Genomic DNA, 25,500 nt, shown 5'->3' with positions numbered 1-25,500 from the left:
GAAATAAAAGTGAAATGAATGTAAAACAGTCGAAAATTTGAACCTACATTACATACTTCTCTTTTAACGCTGTTGCTATTAAGGGACGCCTCTAACAGGAGACAATATATAGGCATTATGACAGGTTAGCTAGAAATCTGATTGGATAAGAGCCAATCACGCGAAACAGTCGACACTCTGAACCTAACATTTCATACTAAAGTGGAACCTCGAAATAACGAACCTCTATATTATATAACAAAGTCCTCGGTATAATGACCAATTTTCCTTACCCCACTAATAGTAACGAAACCTGACTATAACGAACAAATTTAAACAGTCCCTTGATCCTTCGTCAGTTCGTTGTAGCGCCGAGGTTCCCGACTGTACTCTCAAGGATGTTATTTTATCAGCTGGTTATATTAAAGATTAGTCATACAACTGACTGAACTTTCTAACTGTACAAACATTTGTTTTTATAAAGACAAAGACTTGGTTTTATCAATACTAAGGGAGCGATTGTTTATTACGACCCGGGGGCAGAGGGTTTTCAGAAAATTGTGTTATAACAATACTTAACCCACCCCCCCCCCCCCTCCAAAAAAAAAAGAATTTTCATATGAAAATTGTACCCCTTTCCTTTTCCAATAATAGGTTTTTAAATGCACCCCATCCCCCACAGATAACCCGTCCATCCTTGGACACCAACTTCATAAGCTATGGGATAACGGTGTCTAGGCAGGTAGAAATGGTTGATAGGGTTCTAGGGTAAGCTTGGTGTGAAGTGGGGGCATGAGAAAAGGTGTGAAGTTCAAGAGAACCAAACATAGGGAAAACTATTTTAGATCTTGGGCGCTTTCCATTCAGCCCAAAATTCCGGAAATTTCGATTAGAAATCAAATGGAACTGACCATTTCGATTCGGTCCGACCGGAATATTCGGGACCACCTTTGCAGGTGGTTCACTTTCACCGGTCAGCTCATTTTTTTTTGGTCGGACCAAAATGTCCTTTTCCATTTGACAAAATTGTTGTCCTCAGTAACGCTCTTTTGCATTCTGCTTACAAGAATAACCAAACCAAACGCGCGGTGGCTTGGGCCGGGTCTGAGCAACCGGAGTATACTGTTCCGTTTCCGAAATTTCAAACCGAAATTGGATGTGTTGAATAAAGCGTTCCTTGACTCCAGCTGTGTCTTGGTTATAATGAAATTTTTCGGAGTCACCTTCTTACAGAAAAGAAGAAACTGCAGCAAAACCGAGCGGTTCGATCTGCTAAAAACTTGCAATTTGAAGGAAGAAAGAAAGGACGGCAAGAAAAAGGAGAGAGAAGATCTTTACCAGGGCATAACGTCGAACACAAACGCAGGCTTCAACTAGAAAACGAGTTTCAACGTTGCATTAACGAATACAAACTTTAATTTTTCATTTGTTAAAAGTTATTATTTTAAATGCTACAATAAAACTCAAACGGTGATCAATTTGTGTACAAGGGGAAGTGTAAAAGGGTCATATAAAAGAATAAAAACAATCAGTACAAACTCCAAAACCTCTTGACGTATAAAAACTCAAGGGTTCAATTCAGAGCTATACTTCACGATTAAAACACAAACGAACAACAACAACAATAACAAAACACTTTTCATTAAAATTGTCTTAATTCCCTTCCAAACACTGTTTTGGCCTTGAGACCACTCTAAAACGAGAAAAAAGGAGGTTTTTAGCTTCTCATACACGACGGGTTTACAAGCTCAAGAATGGCCGCGGTATTGACTGGAAAGCAAGCTTAAAAGAATCACACACGTCGGATTACATGTATAGCTCAGAAACGAAATTACTGAAACCGTGACACCTGATATTCGTTTCCGGCAGAAGGCTTCGAGTTCGGGATGGCTGAAAACGCAATAGTGTGGACAGGCCAAAAAGTCTATTACATGCACCTTTACGCACGACCAGCTAATTTCTTCACCAAGCAAAAAAGGCCTCGTTTTAATTGAGTAAAGTTTAAAGAACACATACATAGTAAAATGCAAAGGATATTTGTTTAAAGACCAGACTTTTTGGTGAAATTAGCGACACTAAATTTAACCTAAGTATGTTCAAATTTACTATTAAATGCACATTTTAACTTATTTTGTACGTACTCTGAACGCTGGTCTGTGAAGTGAATTGACATCAATTGCCTGATCAGCGTGGATGGTTTTTTTTATATAGTATCCTTTAATAAGGCTGTTCTATTTTTATTATTTTTATTTTCTATTTTTACAATAACTGCATGTATCAAAATAAATATCACTGTAATGCGTAATTGGTCATCATATCATGTAAAAATCAGTAATTGATTTCAACTATCAATATAATTTTATCTTTATAACTTATAAATTTCGGTCTAAGAGTCTCTTTCCAAGTATATTTGGTGACTCTATTATCCTAGCTAGCCCTTGCAAGTTTCTTCTTTTTTAAAGCGTTGTGTTTCCTTGGCCGCCTTGGGTGATCCTAAGACTACGGTCATACAAGTTACAATCTTGCACGAAATACAGATAGAAAATTTAGCCCCCCGCGATTTGGCTTTCGTGCGGCTTGATCCTTGATTTCGGGAGTGTGGGTGTTTGCTGTTCCATTTTATTCTGTCCAAGATTGTAGCTTGTAAACAAGCCCTGCAACTAGTTAAAATTAAAGCAAACGTCATATTCAGTAATCAAACATCTGTCTAGTCGCAGCTGGGTATCTCCCAGGAAAAGGATTCCAAGCAATCATGTTCTTTCCAGCGCGTGAGACAATGAGCTGACAGGTTTCCTGCCATAAAACAATCCCCATCTCTGCTCTCCATCACGGCATCTTGAAAGCTTGTTTGACCAGCTGCTCAATATAGAACTATAGTCTTCCTCTGAGAAGTCCTATATTAACCAACAAAGGAAAACGTATTAACCAACAGATTTCAAATGTTAACTACTTGCTAGCAAGTCCGACTGAGAGACCTTTAATTTACTGGCTGTTAGCAACTATTAGATGAGACTGAGTATAATCTGAAGAATAATTCTGAGGAGGGTGTTACAGATGTACCTCGGCGAATGACCTCCTCGGTGATTTGCATACATCTTCAGATCATACGAAAGCCGAACTCAATAATAGTTTGATTATTCGTTCAAAATAATTCATACCCAAAATCAAAGGGTGCCTATGGCTAACTCGTGAATAAAGTATTTTAGAAATGAAAGCTAATAGTGAACATGCAATTAGTCTACCGGTATAAAGTCTGTCAAAACATAGGTCATACTATACAAGATCTCTCTTCCAAAGCTAGGGCCTTGTTTGCCGGTTTTCGTTAAACACACATTAGTATAAATCATATTTAGATGGAACTTGGACTTTTCTGGCTATTCCAGGGAACATATGTGACAGTATGTGCTTATCTATACGAGGCTGGACCCGTTTCGGAGAGAGTGCATCATTGTTTACTCACTGTTGTGTTGAGTTTCCTGTTTTAAGACAGTGGCTCATCCCCATTTTACTCGTTCTGCGAGTTTAGAAGGAAAAGATTCTTGCAGAACCATGGACCAGTACGACTTCATATGGCAAGAGTCACCTCTTTTTTCGACACGGAATATTTTTGGAAAGCGTTGGAGCTACAACTATTAGGCAAATCGCCAGGCGAATGTGACGGGCTTTAGCGTAGAATATTTTGGGGGTCAAAAACAAAAGAAAAATCGATAAATGTCCTTTCAGTGGAGTGGACTCTCAAGCTTCTGGCCACACGTTCCGCAATGTTCGAAAACCATTCCTTCAAGGGCACTGGCAGATACAAAACAGCTTATAAGATAACCTCCCCTCAACTAGCCAGTACACCGTCTTACCTTCACAAACTCATCTTTTGTCTTCTCGAAATTCTTTAGTTCGCATTCAAGGATTTCTCCAAACTGCTTTGTCCTATCTTCAACTGACACTTCCTCAAATCCTACTTCACGAAGGAGCTGTAACAAAAAAATCCAAGCGATAATTAGTCACGATAGTTCGTCACGCATTCCACGTACGAGGCTAACTGGGAGAATCAGAGGGGTTAGTGACTCACCTGTCCATAGCTCTCTATATCAATCAAGTGATACTGTCGTTGTTCTTGGTACGTTTTAAATTGTTCTGAATGTTCGCCAGGACAACAGCAATAATCTGTGATGAGCAGCTGACCTCCGGGCTTTAACCAGCGCTATTAGAAATGAATAAGTTGAAAAGTCAAAATCGTCTATCGAACTTAGTAAGTGAGAATTTTTATCTCTTTTTTATTAGACTTGCGTTTATTCTTTCAGATCGAGCTATCTAGAGTTATACACAGCAAATCAACTCGCCAGATAACGACTGGCCTTTAACGGTTGAAATGTTGTAATCAGTAGTAAGATAAATGATAATCAAAGCTATTACTTTAAAACACAATGGATAATAAGTTTGTGACAAATTTTGCGTATTTCTATCTTGTAATTTCCAGGGCAGAATACTATGGTTACGTTCACATGGCAACGCACGAATTTTCAACCGGTTGAAAATTGGTGCGGATAGCTGTTTCGTTCACACTGAACCATTCTAACCATACCATTTTGCTTGTTCCTTGGCAAAAGTCTGATTTTTAGTCGGATCAATTTAGGTTTGTGAAAAACTGCCCACCTACCCCTCCCCTAAGCCAACATTAGCACTTACTTCTCGTTTAGGGCAAAATGTTGGCTTAGGGGAGGGGTAGGTGGGCGTTTCCCAGAAACCTAAATCTACCAGATATTTATCTTCAAATAGCAGTTGTCGTTTGTCGAGTTGTATTTTTGCTTTTCTTGCTGTGTTTTTAGCCAGAAGATCAACTTTCTCTTCTCCGCAAACGTGTGAATTTTTCGCTGTTTTTCCCAAGCTCTACCAAAACAGCTGACCTAACGCAATCTCGTCCCTTTTTCTGGTGATATCCTGAACGGTCCCGATGTGAACGAATTGTCCGATCACATTTTTTCCAGGTAACTCTGACAGAACGTTCTCAACTTAAGGTAACAATTGCCTGTGTTAGTGAGTTTGGGAGGACAATTAAAACTTTGATCTAGTTTTATTTTTAAATAATAGGTCTAACAACTTTGCATTACGTTGCTTCAAAAGAACTCACCAGTATTTTTGTGAAAAGAGAATTTTTGTCTTCTATGTGAAGAATGGTGTCCCTACTATACACTGCATCAAATCTCGCTGACTGGAATTCCCGTTTTGTGCAGTCACTCACTTCAAATTGCACCTTTAAGAGAACGTCACAAAAAAACGCTTAAAACAGAGTTCATGATCAAGGCTACAACTTCCCTCAATTTGCAGTCTCATCAAAACGAGGCTGCGAATAACAGCAAACGTCATCACGGATCGAGGGACCGGATGGGTTCCGACAGCTCTGCTAAACTTTCATCAAATTGTTGGTGTTGAAGAATATTTTTTCCGTAATATACTGTAATGTCTCAGCAGCAGAATCTTCACTCTGTCATCAGAGTTCAAGTTTAAACATATAGTTGAATCTCTCTACAACGGCCACCCTGGGAACAAAAGAAAGTGGCCATTGTACAGTTCGGGAGTATGCCAGTTTTGGAAGAAGCGAAAACAATGGTCTACGTCACCAACCATAACATGATCACCATGGCGATGGTCATTTTCAAAACATACAAAATGGCGGACAAGGGAGAGGAGACGAAAGAGTATTGACCAAAATTGTCGTTTATTCTTGTTTTATCGAGCCTTTTATTTGTCTTTTCGTTACTATGAATTTGGAAGTACCTTGAGGACAGGGAGTAACCATTCTTGCGCTATAGTTCTTCGCTTATCGCGCGCTTAGTAGGCACTGCGCACTCACTGCGTATGTAATCAGTACATCGAAAATAGGTAAGCACGCTAACAAGTTTGTGCCTATTTATTTCATTATTTTTTTGTATCATAAGGAAAAAATAATGCTTTGGAAACAACTAAAAAGTGAGTTGTTCTATAATTCATTTCCTTATGTTTGCTTTCACAGTAAGTGTTAATGTAATTTTTCCCGTTGCTTCTGTTTCTGTCCCGCGAGTGAGCGACTGGCCGGAGAAGACGGCTGTAATTCAGGTTATTGTTTTGGTGCAAGCGAGTCATTTGTGAGTAAAATATCTGTTTTTTTTCGAATATGATGTTCTGTTGGTTTATGTCTTGAAGTGGTTCCGTCCAGGTATGCAACAGGTTTACAAGGGATTTCTGAGGGTATTGTGCCCGCGTTTTCTTCTTGAAAACCCACAAAGTGAAAATCTTACTTATCATCCCTGATCATTTTTTTTTTGTCCCGCTTCAAAAAAACCTATTGCTTTCAATTATTCCACTTTCTGAAGTTCACTGATTATTTGGTCAAGCTTAACAAATGCAAGAGGCTCTTTAGAATTTAATATACATATTAGAAAACTAAGAATTATGCTTGTTACATGCTTTTGTATCTATTGATTAAAATAGGATACTATAGTCTTGTAGTCCACCGGATTTGACCAGAGGTCAGAGATCAACAAGGTTATGGTTTGTTATAAAATATCTTCTTGTATGGGATTTGATGTTACATCCGAATAATACTAAATTATTGTTTTTAACTCTGGGGTTGCCTTTAAACCAAAGGCATTGTAACTTTGAGGAGCACTTTTCTCCAAGTCTTCTCTGTGGGGACCCTCAAACAATTCTATTAGACAAGGTTTGGCCCAAAATAATAATGATTACTGCACTTGGCATGGACACAACATAAGTTTTCCAAAGTTCTTTTTCATAGCTGGTTCTTCATGTTTCTATTGAACAGCACTTTCAAGAAAACAAAGCTCACACATCAGAGTAAAGATACAATAAAAGTTATTTATTGTTACATTTTGTTTTTTGTAAAGAAAAATTTTGTTTTAGGTCCTGACAGTTAATTCTTTCCGTATTACTGTTTTTCATTCTGACCTGCATGACTCGCTGCCATGGCTCGCTGGCTCGCATATTATACACACTCTTTTATCTCAAAATCTCGTTTTTTTAACACCTTCTCGGACATGAAAACCAAAAACCAAAACTTAATTGATATAATGAAGACAGTAGCAGCTGACATCGATTTTCAATAGTTATCTTGTGAGATGTCTCTCATGTATTATATATTAGGAAGGATGATTTGTTGAAGACGATGCATTAACATAGATGCTTTTTCATCAAGAGAATCTCAATAATTTAGGATTTATTCAAATACACACATATTCGATATTATGACATCAAATGTGGGCTTATTGCCCATGCACAGGGATTGATGGGGGAGAGTGTGGCATTTTTCATGTTTCAGATTGACCTTTTGCACAGGACAGGGACTGAACATATTATGTATTTGGCATCTGTAAAGTATAAACAATATTTGACGTGAGGGATTGAACATTATGTAGAGAAAATCTTCACAAGCCTCCACTTCCATGACTCCTTCCTCATCTATCTCCTTTAAAGCCCCTTGAATAAGGGCCACAATCTCTTCTATGGTTGAATGGTCATTGAGTGTGAGCTTCCACTCACAAGGTATATAAGCCCCCCCTCCAACCTATTTCCCTCTTACCCATTTTTGAAAGGGTCAAAGGAGGGGCTTTTGTGGTGGGTAAGCCTGTGACCACACTACAAAGAAACAAAAAAAACATGTTTAATTTTATTGAGGTAGGGTTGAATTTGGACATTAAATTTTTCATTACAGTGGAACATAAGGCGAACCTAAAGCAATATTTTGCCCTCAGAGCACAAATATGTCGTTCTGAAGATATTTAGCATTTTGTCTTCCTGGTTCCTTTTCCCAGCTTTTTGGCACAAACGCGACAACATGTTTGTAATATCTCCATATGTTTGTCTACATTTTTGACGGAAATCCTGATCAAAATATAAGAAATCAATATAAGAATCTACTCACACTGATTTAAAACTCATTTCACACACATGATGTGGATCAATAAAGTGATTTCTAGATGAGAGTCGCGTTCATTGCCGGTGAACACGACCAAAAACAGACCTGATCAATTATAACTAAAACTACATAGACAGACTAAGGCATAACCATCAATATCAGTAACTCTTCCTGTCCGTTGGCAATTTTCAGTAAGTGGTTGCCATTTTTACTAGGTTGTTGCCATCGATGAAACTTTGCCTGAACACACTTTACACGTTGTAGTTTTGAGGAAAATTAGTCTTGATTTCGTGAAAATTCGGCAAGATACTGAAAACTAAACATAAAGTCATGTACTTACATTCGATACCCGTCAAGATGGCGGCGGCGGCGTCGAAGGCCATTTGAAAACTCTCGCGTTTAACTACCGAAATGTGGCAGGAAACTTCCCTTGACATTCAAAAAGCAAGGAGAAGGCTTCTTCATCGGTACTGCTAGCTTGGAAGTCCAGGATATTGAACGAGGAGACCTGGAACAGGCTTTGAAAAAAGCTCCCTTGTTTCTTGCGATTATTTTTTCCTATTTTTGCGTGTTTTTAGCAGAACAATGGAATCATGACGTCATCGCTTCTTCCAAAACTGGCATACTCCCGAACTGTTGTAGAGAGGTTGAAACAAGAGTGAATATATGGACTGTCCGCCAAAAAAACTGGCCGTTGTAGAGAGGTGGCCGTTAGTGGAGGTTCGACTGTGACTATTGCTTAATTTTAGTGCTGCTGACGAGCGTTTAACATACAGTACGGACAAGTTTTGTTCAATATTTCTTGTACCAGGACGTTCGGAATTCTTACTAGACCCCGTTATTATATGGGTCCGGACAAATTTTTTTTACCTGTGCAACAAAAAGGCACGTAACTAGGCACCAAGCCTCCAACTTGCACAGTTCAGGTGTTTACAAGGGTTTGCGTTAGATAACATCGAGTGCAGCCAGATGGGACACCTTATGAATTTTACACAACGCATTATTTTCATAATGGAACGAGACTGGAATGTAGAATGAGGCTAGAATAGCTGAAGAAACCAAAACGACAGAGCTCTATTTATGGAGAGAACATAGTAGAGAGTTAAGCACTGATCTGCAGTGATTGGGGTTAAGCACTGAACTGAAAACGGTTAGCTTTCAAATGTTGTAATGGGGTACGGCATATAAAAGAACATGTAGATTTTAAAAATTACTGGATTTGGCAGCTAGTCCTCGATGGTGTAGTGGATATGGATGTAGGCTATAAAGCAAGTGACCCGCGTTCAAAGCATCACAGTGGAGTTTTTCTATTTCACTTTTATATTACACAGTAAAGTTGGACTTAAGTTGTTCTTCATGTAATTTTACTGAAAGAAATAATCTGACTTCAGCCGATGTTACCTAATGCTAACCATTTACAAGAATCCGCGAAAAAGTGGAAGCGTACCGGATTATTGAGCCAATTCTGATCCAACGAAAGGCGGATCCGTGCAAGATTTTGTTCACTGAAAAATATGTCCAGCCCCGTGCAAACGGGGTGTTGAACGCTGCATACATGTTAATTGGAATACTTTACTTCAAGCAGATTTCTACATATAACAATACAATAAAATAATACCAAAACAAAGGATTTTTATAGTTTATTCCATTTAGTCTCACTTTGGAATAAAGTCAATCGAACAGTCCCTAAGAGTTTATTGAACACAAAGGTCTCTGTGCCCCACCCTGCCCCCCTCCCCTAGCAGACCTGCACTCTATAAATGTAATCCCCATACTAATCTATTAACATGTGTTAGAATAATTATATACTTATAGCATACCAAACTTGTTTTATTTGACTGCTCATATGCTTGAAAGGCAAAGTTGATCATATTTGCTGAAAGATCCATTCCAAGAACATAAGCATGGAAGGTCTAAAATGAACAAAAAATGTTGAAAAAGAGCATATATGCTTCTGATGGTCGAGATGCAATATAACAATCTTTATAAAAATTATATAATAACAATTATTAAAACCTGAATCATTCGATAATGAAATTCTAGAGCTCTGATTGTCTTAGCCATCAAATATGAGCCATTATACCATGCTCTCCAAATATGGTAACTGTATGCATCTGCTCAAAATTAAAAACAAGCTCAAAATTGGTTGTTTTTACAAATAAAGTCGGGAAGAATTATCAATATTTTGTGGGCGTTTTCAATAAAACAATTTTTCCACTCATGCTTGTTGGATATGAGATGATTATAGCCAACTCATATCCAACGTGCACTCGTAGAATAACTGTTAATAATTTTTTTACATGAGTAAATGTCCTGCAGCTCCATACCCAAAAGAAAACTATTTAGCACACAGGGGAGGATATCTAAGCCACAATCAAGGACACCCAGCTTGGGTCATACTGCTCTGGTACCTGTCTTTCTCCCTTCCAATGTTGTTTTGTAATGGTTTTTTGGTGGAATTGTCCAATTTCAGGGGCAACATTGAAAGGGAGAGCACAACTTGTCAACATTAGTACTACAATTGACCCAAGTTCTAATGTTGTGAATTGTGTTTCCTTAAAATTGTTATATACTTACATCAGCTAAGTAAAAGGTGCTGCCACCAGGACCACACCCAAGATCCAGCACCTCTTGATCTTCCTGAAGGTTTAGACAGCCGGCAAATTCCTGAAAAAAAAAAACACAAATATTTGATCTTCAGCACTGAACGATGTCAAATTCCTAGTTCTGGAAGGACAACTCCATCTCAAAGAACTCTACAGATGTTCATTCCTTTCCTCACACTATGCTTGCTCTCTCTTGAAAAGAAAAAGAAAAGAAAACCCTTGGTGGGCAGGTCATATAGAAAAGGGATGTTTCCTGCATCTTATGGAGGTTTATAGAAGGAACCCCCTAAACAATCTCTGTTATGATAAGTGACTGTTTCATTGAATCAACATTCTGCAACCAGAGCAAAAACTGTTTGGGGAGAGGTTTGGTTTGTGTTTGAATTGGTGGTGGTGGGGTGGGTCAAAAATGGGAAAGAGAAGATTGGTATAAAAGTGAAACCTCAGATTTTCAAGGGTCAGCATATAATCTGCAAGTTGAAAAATAACCAAATTATACATAAAGTACCTTTGTAGTTGCCATTCCCCCAGGAGTAACAAATCCTTCACCAAAAATTCTTTGGTACATCAAAACTCCTGCATTATTGTACTGATTAGTATCAAGGAATTCCTGCAAGTGAGTCCCTTTGCTGCCATTTTTGAATGACACTTTATTCCACAACCAAGAAAACTGATGTTTGTTTCTCTTATGCTGTGTAAATATACAATAGATTATAAATTACGATTGACACCGAAAGGTTCATTTTCAAATACATCTGTAAAATAAATCAAGTTTGCCCAAACTTACTGAGGAAGAGGTGTCACTGGCTTCTATTACTAAGCTTAAGGTTCCGGAAATTGATTAAGAAGAAAAATCTATCACCAGAAAGAACAGAAAAAATTCCGCGATCCTGGTGAGAATTAAATCAAGACTCTCCGAGTTCAACTAGATTGGATGCTCTAACCACTGAGCTTCTCAAAGCTCTATAGCGAACAGGGTCAAAAAATCACACCACCCACTGGGGACCAGTATCTGGACTTCCTCGAGATCATCTGTCCACCAGCATACAAGATCAAGGCTGTACAATATTATTAAGTGAAGAAAGAGAAAGAAGAAAGAAGAAAGGCAAGAAAAAATTCTGAGCTTCAGGTGTATGAGAATCAAACTCTTGACTTTCTAAGTTTTAGATCGAATGCTACTGGAGGCTCTATATTGAGCAGGGTTGAAATTTAACTATAATTACACCAACCATAGGGGACCTGCACTGGGGAGTTGGCAGTTCACCAGCGTACAAGACCAAGCCGGTATGATGATTATAATTCAGAAAAAAAGAGAAAATATCTATCGCATTTGAGGCTACAATATTCTCACCTGAGGAGCTCACAATATTATTGAATAATTAAGACTGTAGTTTCTTTTTGCAGCTGTTGCACGTACATAAGTAGTTCAAAATGAAATTCCGATTAAAACCTGGTTCGATTCTTAGTTTCTTTTGTTTTTTAACTCTCATCATTTCCTTAAGAAATATTCAGGCAGACAACACCAAAAGGGCTTCATACGCTTCCAGTATTTAAAATATTTTTGTATCGTATGGATATCTTTTGTGTTTGACTGGTTGCTAATCAAGGTTTCCAGATAGGTCATCCACTATTTCATCTCTGATGTTATGCCTTAATCCTCATGTTTAACTTCCATAGCTGTACCCCAACTTTTAAAAAGTGGCTATGTCACGCTTTCTATTTTTTAAAAAGCTAAAACTAATTGATTTGTATCAATGGAATTCCACCAGTTTTGGCATCAATGAAGACTATTTTTAGGCATTGAATGTGTTTTCTGTTATCTGTTGCAATGGATTAAGAAAAGATGGACATGGATTGAAACTTGAAATCATTGGCTACAGCTTTAATGCTATGCCTACAAAAATCACAAAAAAATGGTTAGATTTCCCTGATATCTACTTCATATCTACAGAAGTAAATTGGCACTAAGCAATACTCCCATTTTGTTACCTTTGTATAAGCTTCTACTGCTCGTTTTGTGATCACCTCAAAGACTGAAATATCTCCATTGGACTGTGGCTGTTTCACAGCAGAGAAGAGATCTGTGTAATTCACAGGTGTTCTGTAGACAGTTGGGTTATCAGAGTTTTTCATGTCTCCTGATGAATGATAACAAGACTCACGGAAGAACAAGTGTCCACCATCTCTAAGCCAGTGAAGCATGTTTTGAGCCAGCTTCTTTACTTCTTCATCGGAGAGGTACATCAAAAGCCAGTTGGAGAAAATAACATCATAGCTGAAATATATCACAGAAAGAATGAAATGATTTCAAAAGAGAGGTTAGAAAAGCAAGGAAGAGATGAAAGCACCCCAGGAAAATATCAACGTCAATTTAGACTTGGCAGCAAATCATGAGTTGGTAACAGTCATCAGGGAAAGGGAGGAATCAGTTTTCTTCGTTCTTTAACTCTGTTCTATGTTGTTTTGTTGCTGCCAGATCTTTCCTGGTCCTATTTACTCTTTTTTTGAAACAACTAATTGCAAACTTGCTTCAATTTCCCCACGGGGAATCTAAATTTTTCTGTTTTCTCCACTCCTCCACTGTTGACTTCAGCTGTTCCTTTCAAATATTTTTTTTGCAGTTTTTTAAATTATCATTATAATTACCATCCCAAACCCAAAATGGCCTCTGTCAAGCACTATCTACCATAAATCACTATCCAGTAGATAAGTATTTAAACTAATTGCATTATTCACTGGATAGAAATTCATCCAGCTAGTGCATTATAAGCATTATCTGCCTTTTAAACAACTGAGGCCTAGGCGATCATTTACAATATAATTTAGCAGTTATATATTGCAGTAATCATCATTCACGTACCTATCTTTAGGCAAATCAAGCTTTGTTACATCAGCACATACAAAATCAATGTTGTCAAACTTTGTTCCATTGTTTTTCCTGTTTTTGTCAATAAATGACTGCATAAAATCTACAGCAGTGACATGACGGGCTTCCTCTGCAATATCTCCAGTAAAACGCCTGTGTGAGAAAAGAGAAAAAACACATGTACTACAATCATTTTAAATCAGAAACTGCAATTAATGCAAACATTGCATCAAATCCTTGAAGAGGCATCAACCTTGTGATCAGATGATTTATTCCCAGGAGTGTAGGTGTGACGAAACGTGCTAACCCGAATCACTTCTTGTTTCTGTTTTCATTGTGGTTTAATGGTGTTACCAAGCAAAACAGGAAACTAATAATTACTTCCTCTTAACATGATTAATTTATTCAACCAAACTGTGAAATTAGATTTCATGAAAAACCCTCAAATTAGGATACTGGTCTTCTCAGAATGGTTGCTTCATCTTATTACTTCAAATTAATGGTTTGGGGGAAAAAACAACAAGTTAACATGTATGTGCTCATGAGCTTTGATCACATAAAGTATCATAATGTCTCAGCAAGGTTGTGCTCTAAGGAAAATGGGGGAAGCCCAAGGTTCTGAACCTGTAAAATCTAGGGTGCCCAGCATGTGGTTTGCATGAAAAAAATAAGACTTTCAAGTCTCCAGAGAGCATAAATCTGGTGCCAAGAACCATCTGGCTCTGCTAGAGCTCAGCTCTGTTTAGATTGGGCTACTGACAAAACCTGGATTAGTCTGGATCATATCAAACCCAGTGATCATAATACCCCAAGCCTTATGTCAATTTGTGACCTTAATTAAGGGGTTAATATCATCTGGTCTGATCCAACTTTTGTTGATGTCTCTTAGAGTACTGGATAGAGTGAATTGATCCAGAAGAACTTCAGAAAGGAAGCAGCAAAGTTTACGTTGTTACTAGTATTGTGGGTATTTCATAAGAAATGTTCTGCAAATTAAGTCTTGCCATGTATGTAAATGCATTCCGTGAGATGTGATAGTCTGGTAGAGTGTTTTACCCAGATATATTGCTGGGGGTAAGCCTGTAGTGGACTAGCATCCCATCCAGAGGAGGTGTGGGGGAGCAAGCACAAGTAGCAATATTCATTGTTTCTAAAAATGTCTAAATTATTTATGGAACAGAAAACAGGATATTCACTCCACCCGATCATGTGAGCCCCAAGAACTTGCTGTATATCTCCTTTGCAAAACATAATACTAAAAGTGAGAGTGCCCTTGTCAGTCAGTGATGTGTAATGATTTATTTATTTTACCTTATCATATTGTATTATGATCAGGAACTACTGCTACAGTCAGAGGAAGCCTCTGCAATCATCACCAAAAGTGATGTTCAAACAAGAGGCTCCTCAAAATCAGTGTTGGGACTGAAATGCGGCAATAATAATACAATCAAAAGCAAATTATTGGTAACAGCTCTTTACAAATTGCAACTAAAAGCCTGACAAAATCACACACATCAGCTTTGCCTTGAAGCTGTGATACTCTAATAAGTAAAGAAATGAGAAGACAAAAACCCAGTGTTAAAAAGCTAAACAAAAACAAAAACTTGACTTATTAAAATCAACATCCACAACACTTACACTGTAACTCCAAAAACTTTCAGATGAAAATGATTATATTGATTTACCCAACTTAATAATGCAGAAATTTCTTGAAAACTTGGCTTTTTATGTTTGCATTTTTACTGTCCAATATACATGATTGTAGACTTAATTTCTTTTCTTTTTTTTTTTGGCCTTGTTTGAGAGCTTCACATATATATGTGTAACCACCACTTGCATCAACTAACTATTACCATTCCTTGAACTAGTAACTACTTCACAAAAAAATTGATTAAGTGATTGCTTTGCTGCTTAATCAACATTCCAGTAAGGCATGTGAGGCAAAACGTAAAGAAATGTGTTACCCAATGCCAGCTCCAAGTTCCAGGACATCTTTTTCTTTGACAGACGGCAGCATTCCTAAGACCTCAGGTTGCTCATGCTGTGTTAGAACCTCTGCTTTGCTGTCTAGCATCATTTCTTCAACACTTTGTGCAGTGGAGTGCTTGTTCCAAAATTCAGTCATCTGTTCACGGGTCTGAGGACTCGGTTCCACAAGATCTGTCACTGAAATTGCAGAAATGCTAAATCATCATATGACCTGAATGGCCCCGTGTGCAATTTCATTAGAAAACCATATGAAAAGAAAGTCCTGTATCTGAGGGCCATACGCTATGCGTCAAGTGATAGGGATGGAAAAATGCATACGGCTCTGCTAGAAAAACAATATTCAAATTAGAACACAACTGTCATAATTATGATAAAATGCTTAAGACAGGTTTTCACTAGTGATGGAGTTGGAGTCTGAGTTGTAAGAGTGCTTATGACCTTAGTGAAAATAAAAAATGGGAGTCATAAGTGGAGTCATAAGCGGGGTGGAATCGGAGTCGGAAGAACCAGAATGTTTCCATTTCTTCCATTAACTCTGCTTACAACTCCGTCGCTTACATTACGCTTATGATCTAGGGAAAACAAGATTGTCGGAGTTGGAGGCAGAAGCGGAAGAATAAACCAATCACAAAGTACGTTCCCATACTTCTGCTTGCAACTCTGACAGTCTGGTTTTCACTGGATCATAAACGGAATGTAAGTGATGGAGTCGTAAGCGGAATCAGAACGCTGTTACTAGATCAAAAGCTCTACGCTTTTGATTATGACTCCGACTCCGACGCCACTGAAAACCAGCCTTTATTGACTGAGTTATAATAATTTACCGTCCAGCCCTCCCACTCAGTCAATAAGTACGGATCTTGTGTAATTTGTGCACCCCTTGGTCGAGTATCGGTCGACACTGTTGGCCGATACTCATTGGCTGATACTCGACCAAGGGGTGCACAAATTACACAAGATCGATAAGTACACAGAATATGACCCCAGTTATATTCCAGCATATCTAAAATGATGCACAGAAGCAGCAGGGCTGTACTATTAAGCAAACTTTGAGACTGCACAATCCTGGGAGGAAAAGAAATGAACATAAGCTTGGGTGGGATTAATGTCATGGAAACTTTCAAACTCTGACCATCTGTTCATTTCACTACCCTGATAAAATAGTGTATTGTCGGGTTTAGGAAGCTGAGAATTTAGAGCAGATTTTCCAGTTGGCCTTTCCTTCAATTAAGATAAATGTCCTCTCATTCCTATACCATTAACTTAACTGTTTTACACCAGAGTACCCTGTAATACCCATATGGGTGCAATGATGTGCAAGAGCCTCATGCACTCCCCACTGGTAAAAACATGCACCCACAAATACAAATTCTAAAAGAAGAACATCCAATATCACCAAGGCTACTATTAAAATATGCTTTTTACAGCAGCAACTGCCCTTTGTTTAGCAAGTTTCAAGACATACTTTATAATACATGTTGTTGGCGTGCGTGAGATGTCGACGTAGCGAAAAATACTGTCATGCATATTAAAGCATACATGTGGCTCTGAGCTTAGCTTAAAGGTCTTACTCAGTGACTTTTCTAATTTTCAAAAAACTCAAATTTGAAGATTTACGTTCTTTTATCTTCAGGGAGGAGACGGAACAATGATAGTACTATGGTTATTTTAACATAATTGTTTTGTGTAGCGATTTCAGTCGATATCAAAGAACAATACTTGCACTCAAACAATGGTTTTGCCGGAAGCGTAACTTTCAATTTTGAACTTCTAAGAGATTGACCATTAGCTGACTTACTTTCTAATGAATTTTACAGTTCCTAGGTTTGTGTTCTTCTCTACTTGATCGTCTTTATGGTCGTTGTAGGGACAAGCAACGCCAAAATAATCCTCATCGGCCGGAAATCCCCTGGACCGTCAGGCTACTTTGACATCCACGTGATTATTCATAACGTTGGACCCAAAGGACCCCTTCTAAAGGATGAATAATCGCCATCCCCAAGCATAATAAGATCGCAAAATTTAGCCGAAGAATATGTTTTTTGCCAATAATTGCCAGCTTGGAAAGAATCGACTCGCATTGAAGCGCCACAGGATCCCCAAGCTCACCTCGGACGTTCGCTTGGGAGGGAGGGGGGGGGGGGGGGGATGTGCCCCTGGTCTCCCAAAGCCCCTAGCATGCCCTAGACCCCATCTTAGTCACTTTTGAGCGAATATGTAATTTTCGTGATCCCAACTACCTACCTTATATTGAATGAAGAACACTTTACTTTTCACCTACAGTATAGACATTCTGGTACGTTTGCTAACCGTAAATATGAAGAACTGTCTTACCCCAAAAATCAGAAAATGTGCGACCTCATTCTAGTAACTCTATTGAAAACTTCGACCCCATTATAGTCACACCAGTCGTGAAAATGCGACCCCATCTAGCGGCACATCCCCATTAGCCTCTTATAAGGAAATGCCCCCCGGAGACGTTCATCGTCCATTTTTCCTGCTTTTTTTTAATTCACTTGTTTTTTGGGCAGCTGATCTTCAAATTGGAAAGTTTTGTAGCTGCCTTTTAAAATTCTAACTACAGTTCGACCTTAAAGCTTGTTTTTTTATAGCCTTTATAAACTTTGGACCACTCAAAGTCCGTTTCCGTTTTCCATGTTTACGTCAGTCTGCTCCACTGCATTTCTTTGTGTACACTTAATTAAAACTGAAGGCAAAGCTTATCGGACAGTTAAGGTTTACAAATTTATTTGCCCAATATTTCGACTAAACAAAACTAGTCTTTATCGGGAGCTAGAAAAGCTAAGCGAGAATAGAATAAACGGTTACTGTATATAAAATGTAATACAAAAATAAAAAATAAAATATGATAGGTGGAGGAATACAATAGACAAAAACTTGCTTAAAGAGGTTACATAAAAAATATATGTCAATAGCTCTGTCAATAGATTAAATTTCATCTCGTCTATTCATCCCACAGGATTCAAGTGTTTTGCCTTTAGACATTTTTAAAAAGATCCTTCGCGGGCCTTACGGATACTGTCCCTGATGGAATGATCTGGAGGGGAGAAGTGGTGTGAAACGGCGGTTATTTATGTGTTTTGGCACCCCGCGCGCCTTAACCTAACCCCCAATCTTCTGTCACTCCCAAACACATAAGTAGCGACTGGGTACGAGTCTGTGCCCGGGGTAGGACGACAAAAGGACACGCCTTCTTTCTTGTACGTACTTAGTATTACTGCGGAAAGTTCCAGGTGTTTTGGGGGGTGGTCTACGGTGTTTGGCTCTGACTAGGATGTCACGTAGATTATTGCAACGGCGGTAGGATATAAGAGGAGAAGAAGGAACTTCTTCTTTGCATCGTTGTGGATTGCCAGAAATAGTATGGTTTATGTTGGGAAGAACTGGATTGAATGTTACTACTACAAATGGTACTCTGTCAGATTCCTGTCTTGTGGATATTTTGAGGGCGTGGCTGCGTCGAATAAGGCGTACTTTGCCGTTTATTTCTTCCTGGATGAAACGGTGTTTATATTCTCTGTTAATTAGATGTGTGGTGAGTGCGTTGAGACGCGGGTTGCCCTAGCTGGGTACCAGAGGTTTTTCTCGCGTGCGGCGGGAATTCTCGGTGTTGGCCGAAGCCCAACCTCGTCCCCAGGGCTTTTCCCTCAAAAAATGGGTGGGGCGGGAAAAGGCCCTGCTATCGGCTGGTCACGTGTCTCCTCGTACACCCTAAAATCCTGGATGTAATAAATTAGCGCCAAGTGAAAAGGTAAAATTATGCGTAACCTCACAGCGCGCGATCTTGGGCGACCTCTTATATCTCTTGGCGATTAACGAAAAGTTTTACAAGGTTTCCTTTTTGTCACAGATACTGTCTATGGTAATTTTTTGCTTTCCTCCGATTTCTATGAAGGGGACAGCGAGTAACATTTGTAAAACTTCTGTTTATAGAGAGGTATAAATGACGAACAAGCTATCGTACATCCCGGGTCATACGTACATGCATGAAGGTTGCACTGGAAAAGTCCGCTTTCTCGACAGCCATATCAAAGCGACACGCGTTGGTTTAGACTTATCCTGTATGACCCGAAAAATTCATTGACCTCTGCGATTAAACGACTAGCAACAAGAAAGACTTGGATCCACTTAAAATCGACAGAGCTGTAGTTGATTCCAATCGATCAGTCGATCTTCTCTTTAACACAAGGAAAATCCTTTGTACTTATCCTCGGAAGAGAAAAGATATAAGAGGTCTTCAAATGTTTCAGATCGGTGACCTGTCATCGTTCCTGGCTGGGGGTGAGGACAAAACATGGACCAGATGGACCCCTCTCTTTGGACCGGGTCCATGGACCACTTTCATAGACTGGGTCCATGGACCCCCTGTCATGGACCAGGTCCATGGACAGATTTTTTTTTATTTTTATAAGAAGGTTTTGCACCAGTGATCCACGGACACTCAAAAACAGAAAAAGTGCAAAAAAAAAAAAAAATTGACGAGACGCTGTCGACCAATGCCCATGATTGATCACAAATATTTAGTTGTGCTTACATGACGTACACTCTGCTTGCACATGTGCAGTCGCAAGACTGTCAAATTAAGCTAATTCAAAAGTTATCACCAAGAGAGGAATAACGCGCTCCCCGGCAAAGACTCGCATCACCCTTAGAAAAACAAGCTGGAGTCAAGAATTCATTGCTTTCAGAGAAATCATGACTGAGTCACATCGCAATTCTCCATAGTTGACGTAGCTTCAGTAAAATAAGCTACAATCCATGCCACTTCTTCTTCTTCGAGATCTGGATCTGTAAATCACTATCCGTGAGAATTTATAATCGTGCTAGAAGCGCTAAGGAGCTGGGCCCAGCGTGACAAAACATTGCAGGAGAAAGTGACATTCATGGACAAAAAGAAAGTGGCTTAGAATTATTCAGATCCAGGATGCACTTTGGAGAAATTAAACAACCTTAAAACCTTTTAATCAGCCGCAATGAACAGCTTTACATTGTAAAAGAGGTAGAAAATCAATGTGTGTCACGACCTCTCAATATGAAATAAGCGGCAAAAATTCACATTTGCTCAGTCAAAAGGTTTTCCTCCGAAGCATAATCTACCCATCAAAGAAAACAATTCATTGGAACAAGCAGCATTTTGGCATGAGATACCGACCCCCCCTTTTTTTTACACTATGTAAGCACAATTAAACATTACTGATCAATCGAGCATTGTTTGTTGTTGTTGTTGTTTTTTAACCTTATTTTTGCACTATTTCTGTTTTTGTTCATTTCTCATTATTAAAAAAAACTGTCCATGGACCCGGTCCATGACAGGGGGTCCATGGACCCGGTCCAAAGTGGGGGTCCATGGACCCCTGGTCATGTTTTGTCCTCATCCCCTGGCTGGAGGGCTGACTTGCATCCGTCGCGGAGATTTGTTTGTTTCATGGTCGGGTTGTAGAGAAGACCAAACTCCATAAAGGATATTGATGAACAATTCTATTTCAATTAAGTTCAATTTGTCTAAATTCACGGCAGATCCTGGAGGCAAAGGCCGGAATTTTTGTTTGACATTGGACAAAGTCACTTTCCGCTTGATCGCTTAATTCCACAGTCACGATGAAGTTTAGTTGAAGTACTAGTCGAGAACAGCTTGTCTCAACTCTGAAGCATTTGACATATTTTGTACGTGACAACGTAGAGCCGGTACGCCCTTTCATAAACTTGTAGCATTTGAATAATGCGCAATTAAATGGATCTTAAGCTTTTGAATCGCACACACGCGAAAATATTGACTTAGTTCGCGATGTTATTATTTTCCATTGTTACTCCCTGCTGTCAGCGCAAAACCAGCGGGTTGCATGTAAATTAGCTTCTCAGGAATATTTGGGCTGTACATGTGACCAGCCGATGCCAGGGCCTTTTCCCGCCCCACCCATTTTTTGAGGGAAAAGCCCTGGGGACGAGGTTGGGCCGAAGCCACGAGTAGCGAAGAAACCGGAAACCGCGCTAAAAAAATGTCTCTGGCATTCGGGGTAGACGCGGGTACGTTTGTTAAAGAAATCATTTGTCGGCATGTAAGTTATCACTAAGGAACCAATTTTCCTCATGGGCTCACTGCATGAACGTCGATCCGTTTCTAAACCACACCGAGAGGGAAGTCACTCCACGATGATTTAAAAATAGTCGTGTTTCCCAAAGAGGGATGTTTAAAAATTCACGAACATCATTAAATAGATATTTCTTTATTTTAAAGCCATTTTAATAATATTCCACATACAGTAGGTAATCAAGTAAATGAGGTTTGACAAAAGCAAATTTAACTCCATTGTAAAGCCGATTACTTCCGCACTATGCAGGGCAAAAAGAGAGACTGTCGCTGATCATGTTCGAGCGTACTATATGATAGTCAGTTGTCAGTGGAACCATTAAACAAGAGGAATACCATAGAATATGGCTGCAAAATGAAAGGCCTTGATTTCGGCGTTGTGGCCTTGTGGTTCTGATGAAAAGTTTGTTTTCAAGGAAACCTTTCATAAACTTGCCTGAAAGACTAAATTTCTCACCACCAAGTTATAAGAAATTACACGCAAGGACAGTGGTGATGTTAAATATTACTTCAAAATTTACTAGCCTTGACGTCCGGGTGGTCACATTAAAATATCTTTGACTTGTGATAGACCGGAAAAACGCCTCAGAGTATTATATTCTTTTAGAACAGAACTATCATTCCAGTAATTTTTTCTCAGATAAATTAAAGTCAACTTAAGACATCCCTAACAAAATAATTGACTATGAGTATAAGAAAAGTTCGCAGATATAAACGTCATACTCCGTCCGGCTTGTCACCAGTTTTGCTGGGGGCTGTCGCGGTCTCTTTGTAGTCTTCAAGGGAGAGGACAACCAGAGGGTCTACATACGACTCGCAAGTTTTGAAATCTAAACAAGGAAATGGAAGAAAGAGTTGTCAATTAAAAACTTAAAAAGCCTCAAATGCTTCTAGTATAAAAACTTTTTTTGGAACTTATCTGTTTATAGAAACATCCTCTCTGGGGTCGACGGTCGCATATTGACAGCTGAGGAAGATTACACATGCGGAAACAATTTGATTTGGACCGTCCAAGACTAACCTGGGCTTGTATAACTAAAACTCCTTTTTTTTCATCTGTTGTTTGAAGGAAATAACAGACGACCGCGGAAAAATTATTATTTGCTTACGAACAGACTAAACAGACGTAGTGAAGTAGTACGCGTGAGCGCGGGTGCGTTCGCCCAAAAAGATACATCCGTTTTTTGTTTCACACGCACACACGCACGCGTTGTCATTTGTTCTTTCTCCCACGCGTTTCGGTTGATAGGCCTGGGATTAAAAGAGGCTGCGGCAATCTATTCTATTTATTACAAGATAAAGATGGCGCACTCAGTATTTCGTTCAGTTTTGGTCTGACCTAACTCTTACTGATTATGTAACTACAGCGCAGTTACCTGTTGTATCAATACGGGATGGTAGCTGGGAATCTTGTATCGAAAGTGGAATTTGGTCGGTCTCCTCAACAGGGGGGGTCGAGGGCTCTAGTGCGGGCGGAGCCACAGTCAAAGGTTCTCGCTCGTTTGTCTCCGTTTCATTACTTTGGCCTGGTTCCAGACGTTCTATCTCATCAGCGGATAAGCCAGTTTCCCTCTCTTGGTATTTCCTTTTTCGGCGGTAGTAAAATATTGCCAAAAATACCAAAAACACAAGGAAAGCAACAGCAACACCAGCACCAGCGGCAATCCAGTAAGAGGAGGTGGCAGCTGAGGCACTGAGAGCAGACGGTTTATCTAAATTCTTTGTTGTGGGATACGTTGTCGTTGGCCAAGGTATGTCGACAGTGGATGATGGAGTTGGGTGCAGCGTTGGCGAGGGGCTGATGCTTACGTTCCTCACCGCTACTTTGCTACACTTCTCAGATCGCGCAAAGGTACACTGCATGTTTGCCGCGACTCCAGGGACTTGACATCCGGCCTCTAAAACATCTTCGCCATCATTACAGCAAGGAGAACATGGCTTGCACCTTCCCACGGTGTTGTCGAAGTAGGCCCTTTGCGTGCAGTTGCCACACTCTGCATTTGATGTCAGTGTACAAGCTTTGATGGTTTCTCGGTACTCATCACAAGTGTGGCAAGTCTTGCAAGCACCAGCTTGATTTCCACCCGAATAAGTTTCACCGAGTACACAAGGCAGGCATTTAACGGAAGTTTGAGATGTAATGACGTCTCCGCAGTTAACTGACAGTCCCTCCCCTGCGGGGCACGTTTGACATTCCCTGCATTGGTACCCATCAAGGACCTCATCAAGGATTGTAATATCGTTGCCTGGACAGACAGGGGGAGCCATTCATGTAAAAATATCTGTAATAAAGAAGATATAAACAGAGAAGATAATTCGTTTCGTATGGGTGTCTCATTTCCATTATCGTTTAAACTTAACACGTATTAGCCGTGTCGAAAGGCAGAGCAATGACACTGGAACCTTTCTGGAGCCTCATGGTATAAATATACCTGATGAACTTAATTACTGACATGTATCTTTTTTACTAGCCTATCATTTTCTGTTTGCCACATATTCAAATCTCGCATACCATGTAATGTTCATTCTGTCTAACACAACAGCCACAAATTAACTCCAACTTTGTCCTATTGTAAACCGTTTTTAACTGAAAATGCGACTGAAAATTAGTAATGTGCAGAGTACTTTTGTTTTTATTATCTTTCGGCAGGTCATTTGTGACTCTGGCATTGCTAACATTGAACTCACCGTTAAATCCGTTCTCGACGATCTCAATAACTCTACGCTTTTTAAAATCAGTTACGGTTTCAAATTTTCGACAGCGCCCCCCCCCTCTCCCCTTTAAGTGTCCCCCACATAGAGACGAACGTCCTCTGCGCCTGCGCAAGTCATTTGAATTACATAACCATCGATCTACAGAATACAAAATATTTCATGTTGAAACATAACAAAGTTTATAACATCTGATGTTGTTATTTCATATGCAACCTCAAGACCAGAATAATTACGGTTTGCTTATGTTAGCAGATATGCTCAGGCAAGACAAAGAAGATTGCTGAGGCGGAAATAGTGTTTTGCAAGATTGCATTTTTTTTTTGCTACGTAACGCTCAGGTTCGGCTTGAAACATCGCTAGTTCAATTTGTTTAGAAGTCAGCGCTGAAACTTACGGGTGGGTTTAAAGGGACAAATCGTTTACTGCCGAATTTAATTGAAGAGGTAATTAAAATGCAGAACGCTTCTAACCTTAGAAAAATCAGTCCAAGTTCATGCACACGTTTTGGATACATAATTGCGCATGAGAACCCTGCACGATAGGAGAGATTTAAACCGGATTTCATCGAATCGTCCAAACTCGCGGTACCAATTAAGGTAGACATGTTTCTGGAGAATAAGACTTACCTTAGTTAGATCTGCGAGGAACAATCAACTTAAAAAAGTCAGTTCCCAGAGTCAGCCCACTCATGGCATTCGTGTCTGTTGACTCTCAAAGACTCAGTGATTCCGTTCCGTATTAACGAAAATAATATCGTTTTTCCTTCCTTATAGTTAGGGAATGTGACAGGTTTGTACCAGAATTTCCTGACGGATGACATCAGAGAATTTTATGTGGTCAAAGTTTCAAATAAAACTTCCTGTGTCAAGACGCTCGATTCTAGTGCACGGATTTTGTTACAACGTTAAGTTTGTGAGAGGTCATTTTTACATTGAATGCAATAATGGATGCACGTTCTTGTTTTTAATTCGCTTTAAGTCTAAGTATGTTTTGGGAAAAGGGAAGGCTAGAATGTAGTTAGTCAGCAATGGTTTTAGTATGAACTAAATCAGTTCCTGTGGTAATAGCTAGTCTGTTATCACCAATGAAGAGAAAAGGACATCGGCGCAGTGACTTGCGCATTCAATATCGACCCGATTTCCTTAAGAAAGATCACGAGACAGGAAAGTGATTAAGAGTATCTGTACTTTTATCTTAAGCGTTGATGTTTCAGCCCATAAATATAGCCTGGGATGTTACTTTATTCCGACTCGACCCGACTCCTTATCCATTTACTTTGGACAGCAGCGGAATTAGACTCCCTTATACAATCGAACTTCCACGTGCGACC

General features: G+C 39.3%; 3 protein-coding genes and 1 long non-coding RNA gene across 7 annotated transcripts in view; 1 reads left to right on the top strand and 3 right to left on the bottom strand.

Annotated features, from left to right (window-relative positions):
• The window catches only part of LOC140927904 (uncharacterized), a 3,395-nt gene extending 3,149 nt beyond the window's left edge, over positions 1-246 (top strand). The window contains exon 2 of one of the 2 annotated variants that reach the window (XM_073377608.1): positions 1-246. This exon is cut by the window's left edge and continues 801 nt beyond it. The gene's annotated coding sequence lies outside the window, so the exon portion shown is untranslated. The other variant, XM_073377609.1, reaches the window with a different exon arrangement.
• Positions 247-1,374: 1,128 nt separating this feature from the next.
• Positions 1,375-17,407, bottom strand: LOC140927903 (uncharacterized). Of its 3 annotated transcripts, none has more exons than XM_073377605.1 (11): positions 17,145-17,407; positions 15,322-15,523; positions 13,352-13,510; positions 12,481-12,766; positions 11,000-11,182; positions 10,463-10,552; positions 9,706-9,798; positions 5,105-5,227; positions 4,046-4,177; positions 3,831-3,947; positions 1,375-2,873 (listed from the first exon to the last, which is right to left on the bottom strand). In XM_073377605.1, coding segments are annotated over exons 1-11 (1,530 nt in total). In that variant the 5' UTR covers positions 17,146-17,407; the 3' UTR covers positions 1,375-2,729. The 3 variants fall into 3 exon arrangements, with proteins under 3 accessions (XP_073233706.1, XP_073233708.1, XP_073233707.1); XM_073377607.1 differs by lacking the exon at positions 17,145-17,407 and adding an exon at positions 14,669-14,779 and having other exon boundaries at positions 15,322-15,456; XM_073377606.1 differs by lacking the exons at positions 15,322-15,523; positions 17,145-17,407 and adding an exon at positions 14,669-15,132.
• Positions 6,815-8,518, bottom strand: LOC140927905 (uncharacterized). The gene is made up of 2 exons (XR_012164588.1): positions 8,226-8,518; positions 6,815-7,605 (listed from the first exon to the last, which is right to left on the bottom strand). It is a non-coding gene; the product is annotated as an uncharacterized lncRNA (long non-coding RNA).
• Positions 17,408-21,572: 4,165 nt separating the features above from the next.
• LOC140927902 (uncharacterized) lies at positions 21,573-24,944 on the bottom strand. Its single transcript, XM_073377604.1, has 3 exons — positions 24,797-24,944; positions 22,832-23,737; positions 21,573-22,285 (listed from the first exon to the last, which is right to left on the bottom strand). The coding sequence occupies exons 2-3, from the start codon at positions 23,721-23,723 to the stop codon at positions 22,173-22,175; spliced, it is 1,005 nt and encodes a 334-aa protein (XP_073233705.1). The 5' UTR covers positions 23,724-23,737; positions 24,797-24,944; the 3' UTR covers positions 21,573-22,172.
• Positions 24,945-25,500: the final 556 nt, after the last annotated feature.

Source organism: Porites lutea, chromosome 2, assembly GCF_958299795.1.
Source record: "Porites lutea chromosome 2, jaPorLute2.1, whole genome shotgun sequence".
NCBI lineage: Eukaryota > Metazoa > Cnidaria > Anthozoa > Scleractinia > Poritidae > Porites > Porites lutea.
Note: the sequence above shows the minus strand (reverse complement) of the source record. Positions and strands in the feature narration are given on the sequence as shown.

Bases quoted from the DNA above. Each gene is read 5' to 3' on its own strand.
- LOC140927903 (XM_073377605.1), bottom strand. The intron at 4,178-5,104 runs GTGAGTTCTTTT...CATTTCTAATAG, and splicing joins CTCTTTTCACAAAAATACTG to CGCTGGTTAAAGCCCGGAGG. The intron at 3,948-4,045 runs GTGAGTCACTAA...TTTTTGTTACAG, and splicing joins ATATAGAGAGCTATGGACAG to CTCCTTCGTGAAGTAGGATT.
- LOC140927902 (XM_073377604.1), bottom strand. From the start codon at position 23,723: ATGGCTCCCCCTGTCTGTCCAGGCAACGATATTACAATCCTTGATGAG. The intron at 22,286-22,831 runs GTAACTGCGCTG...TTCCTTGTTTAG, and splicing joins ATCCCGTATTGATACAACAG to ATTTCAAAACTTGCGAGTCG.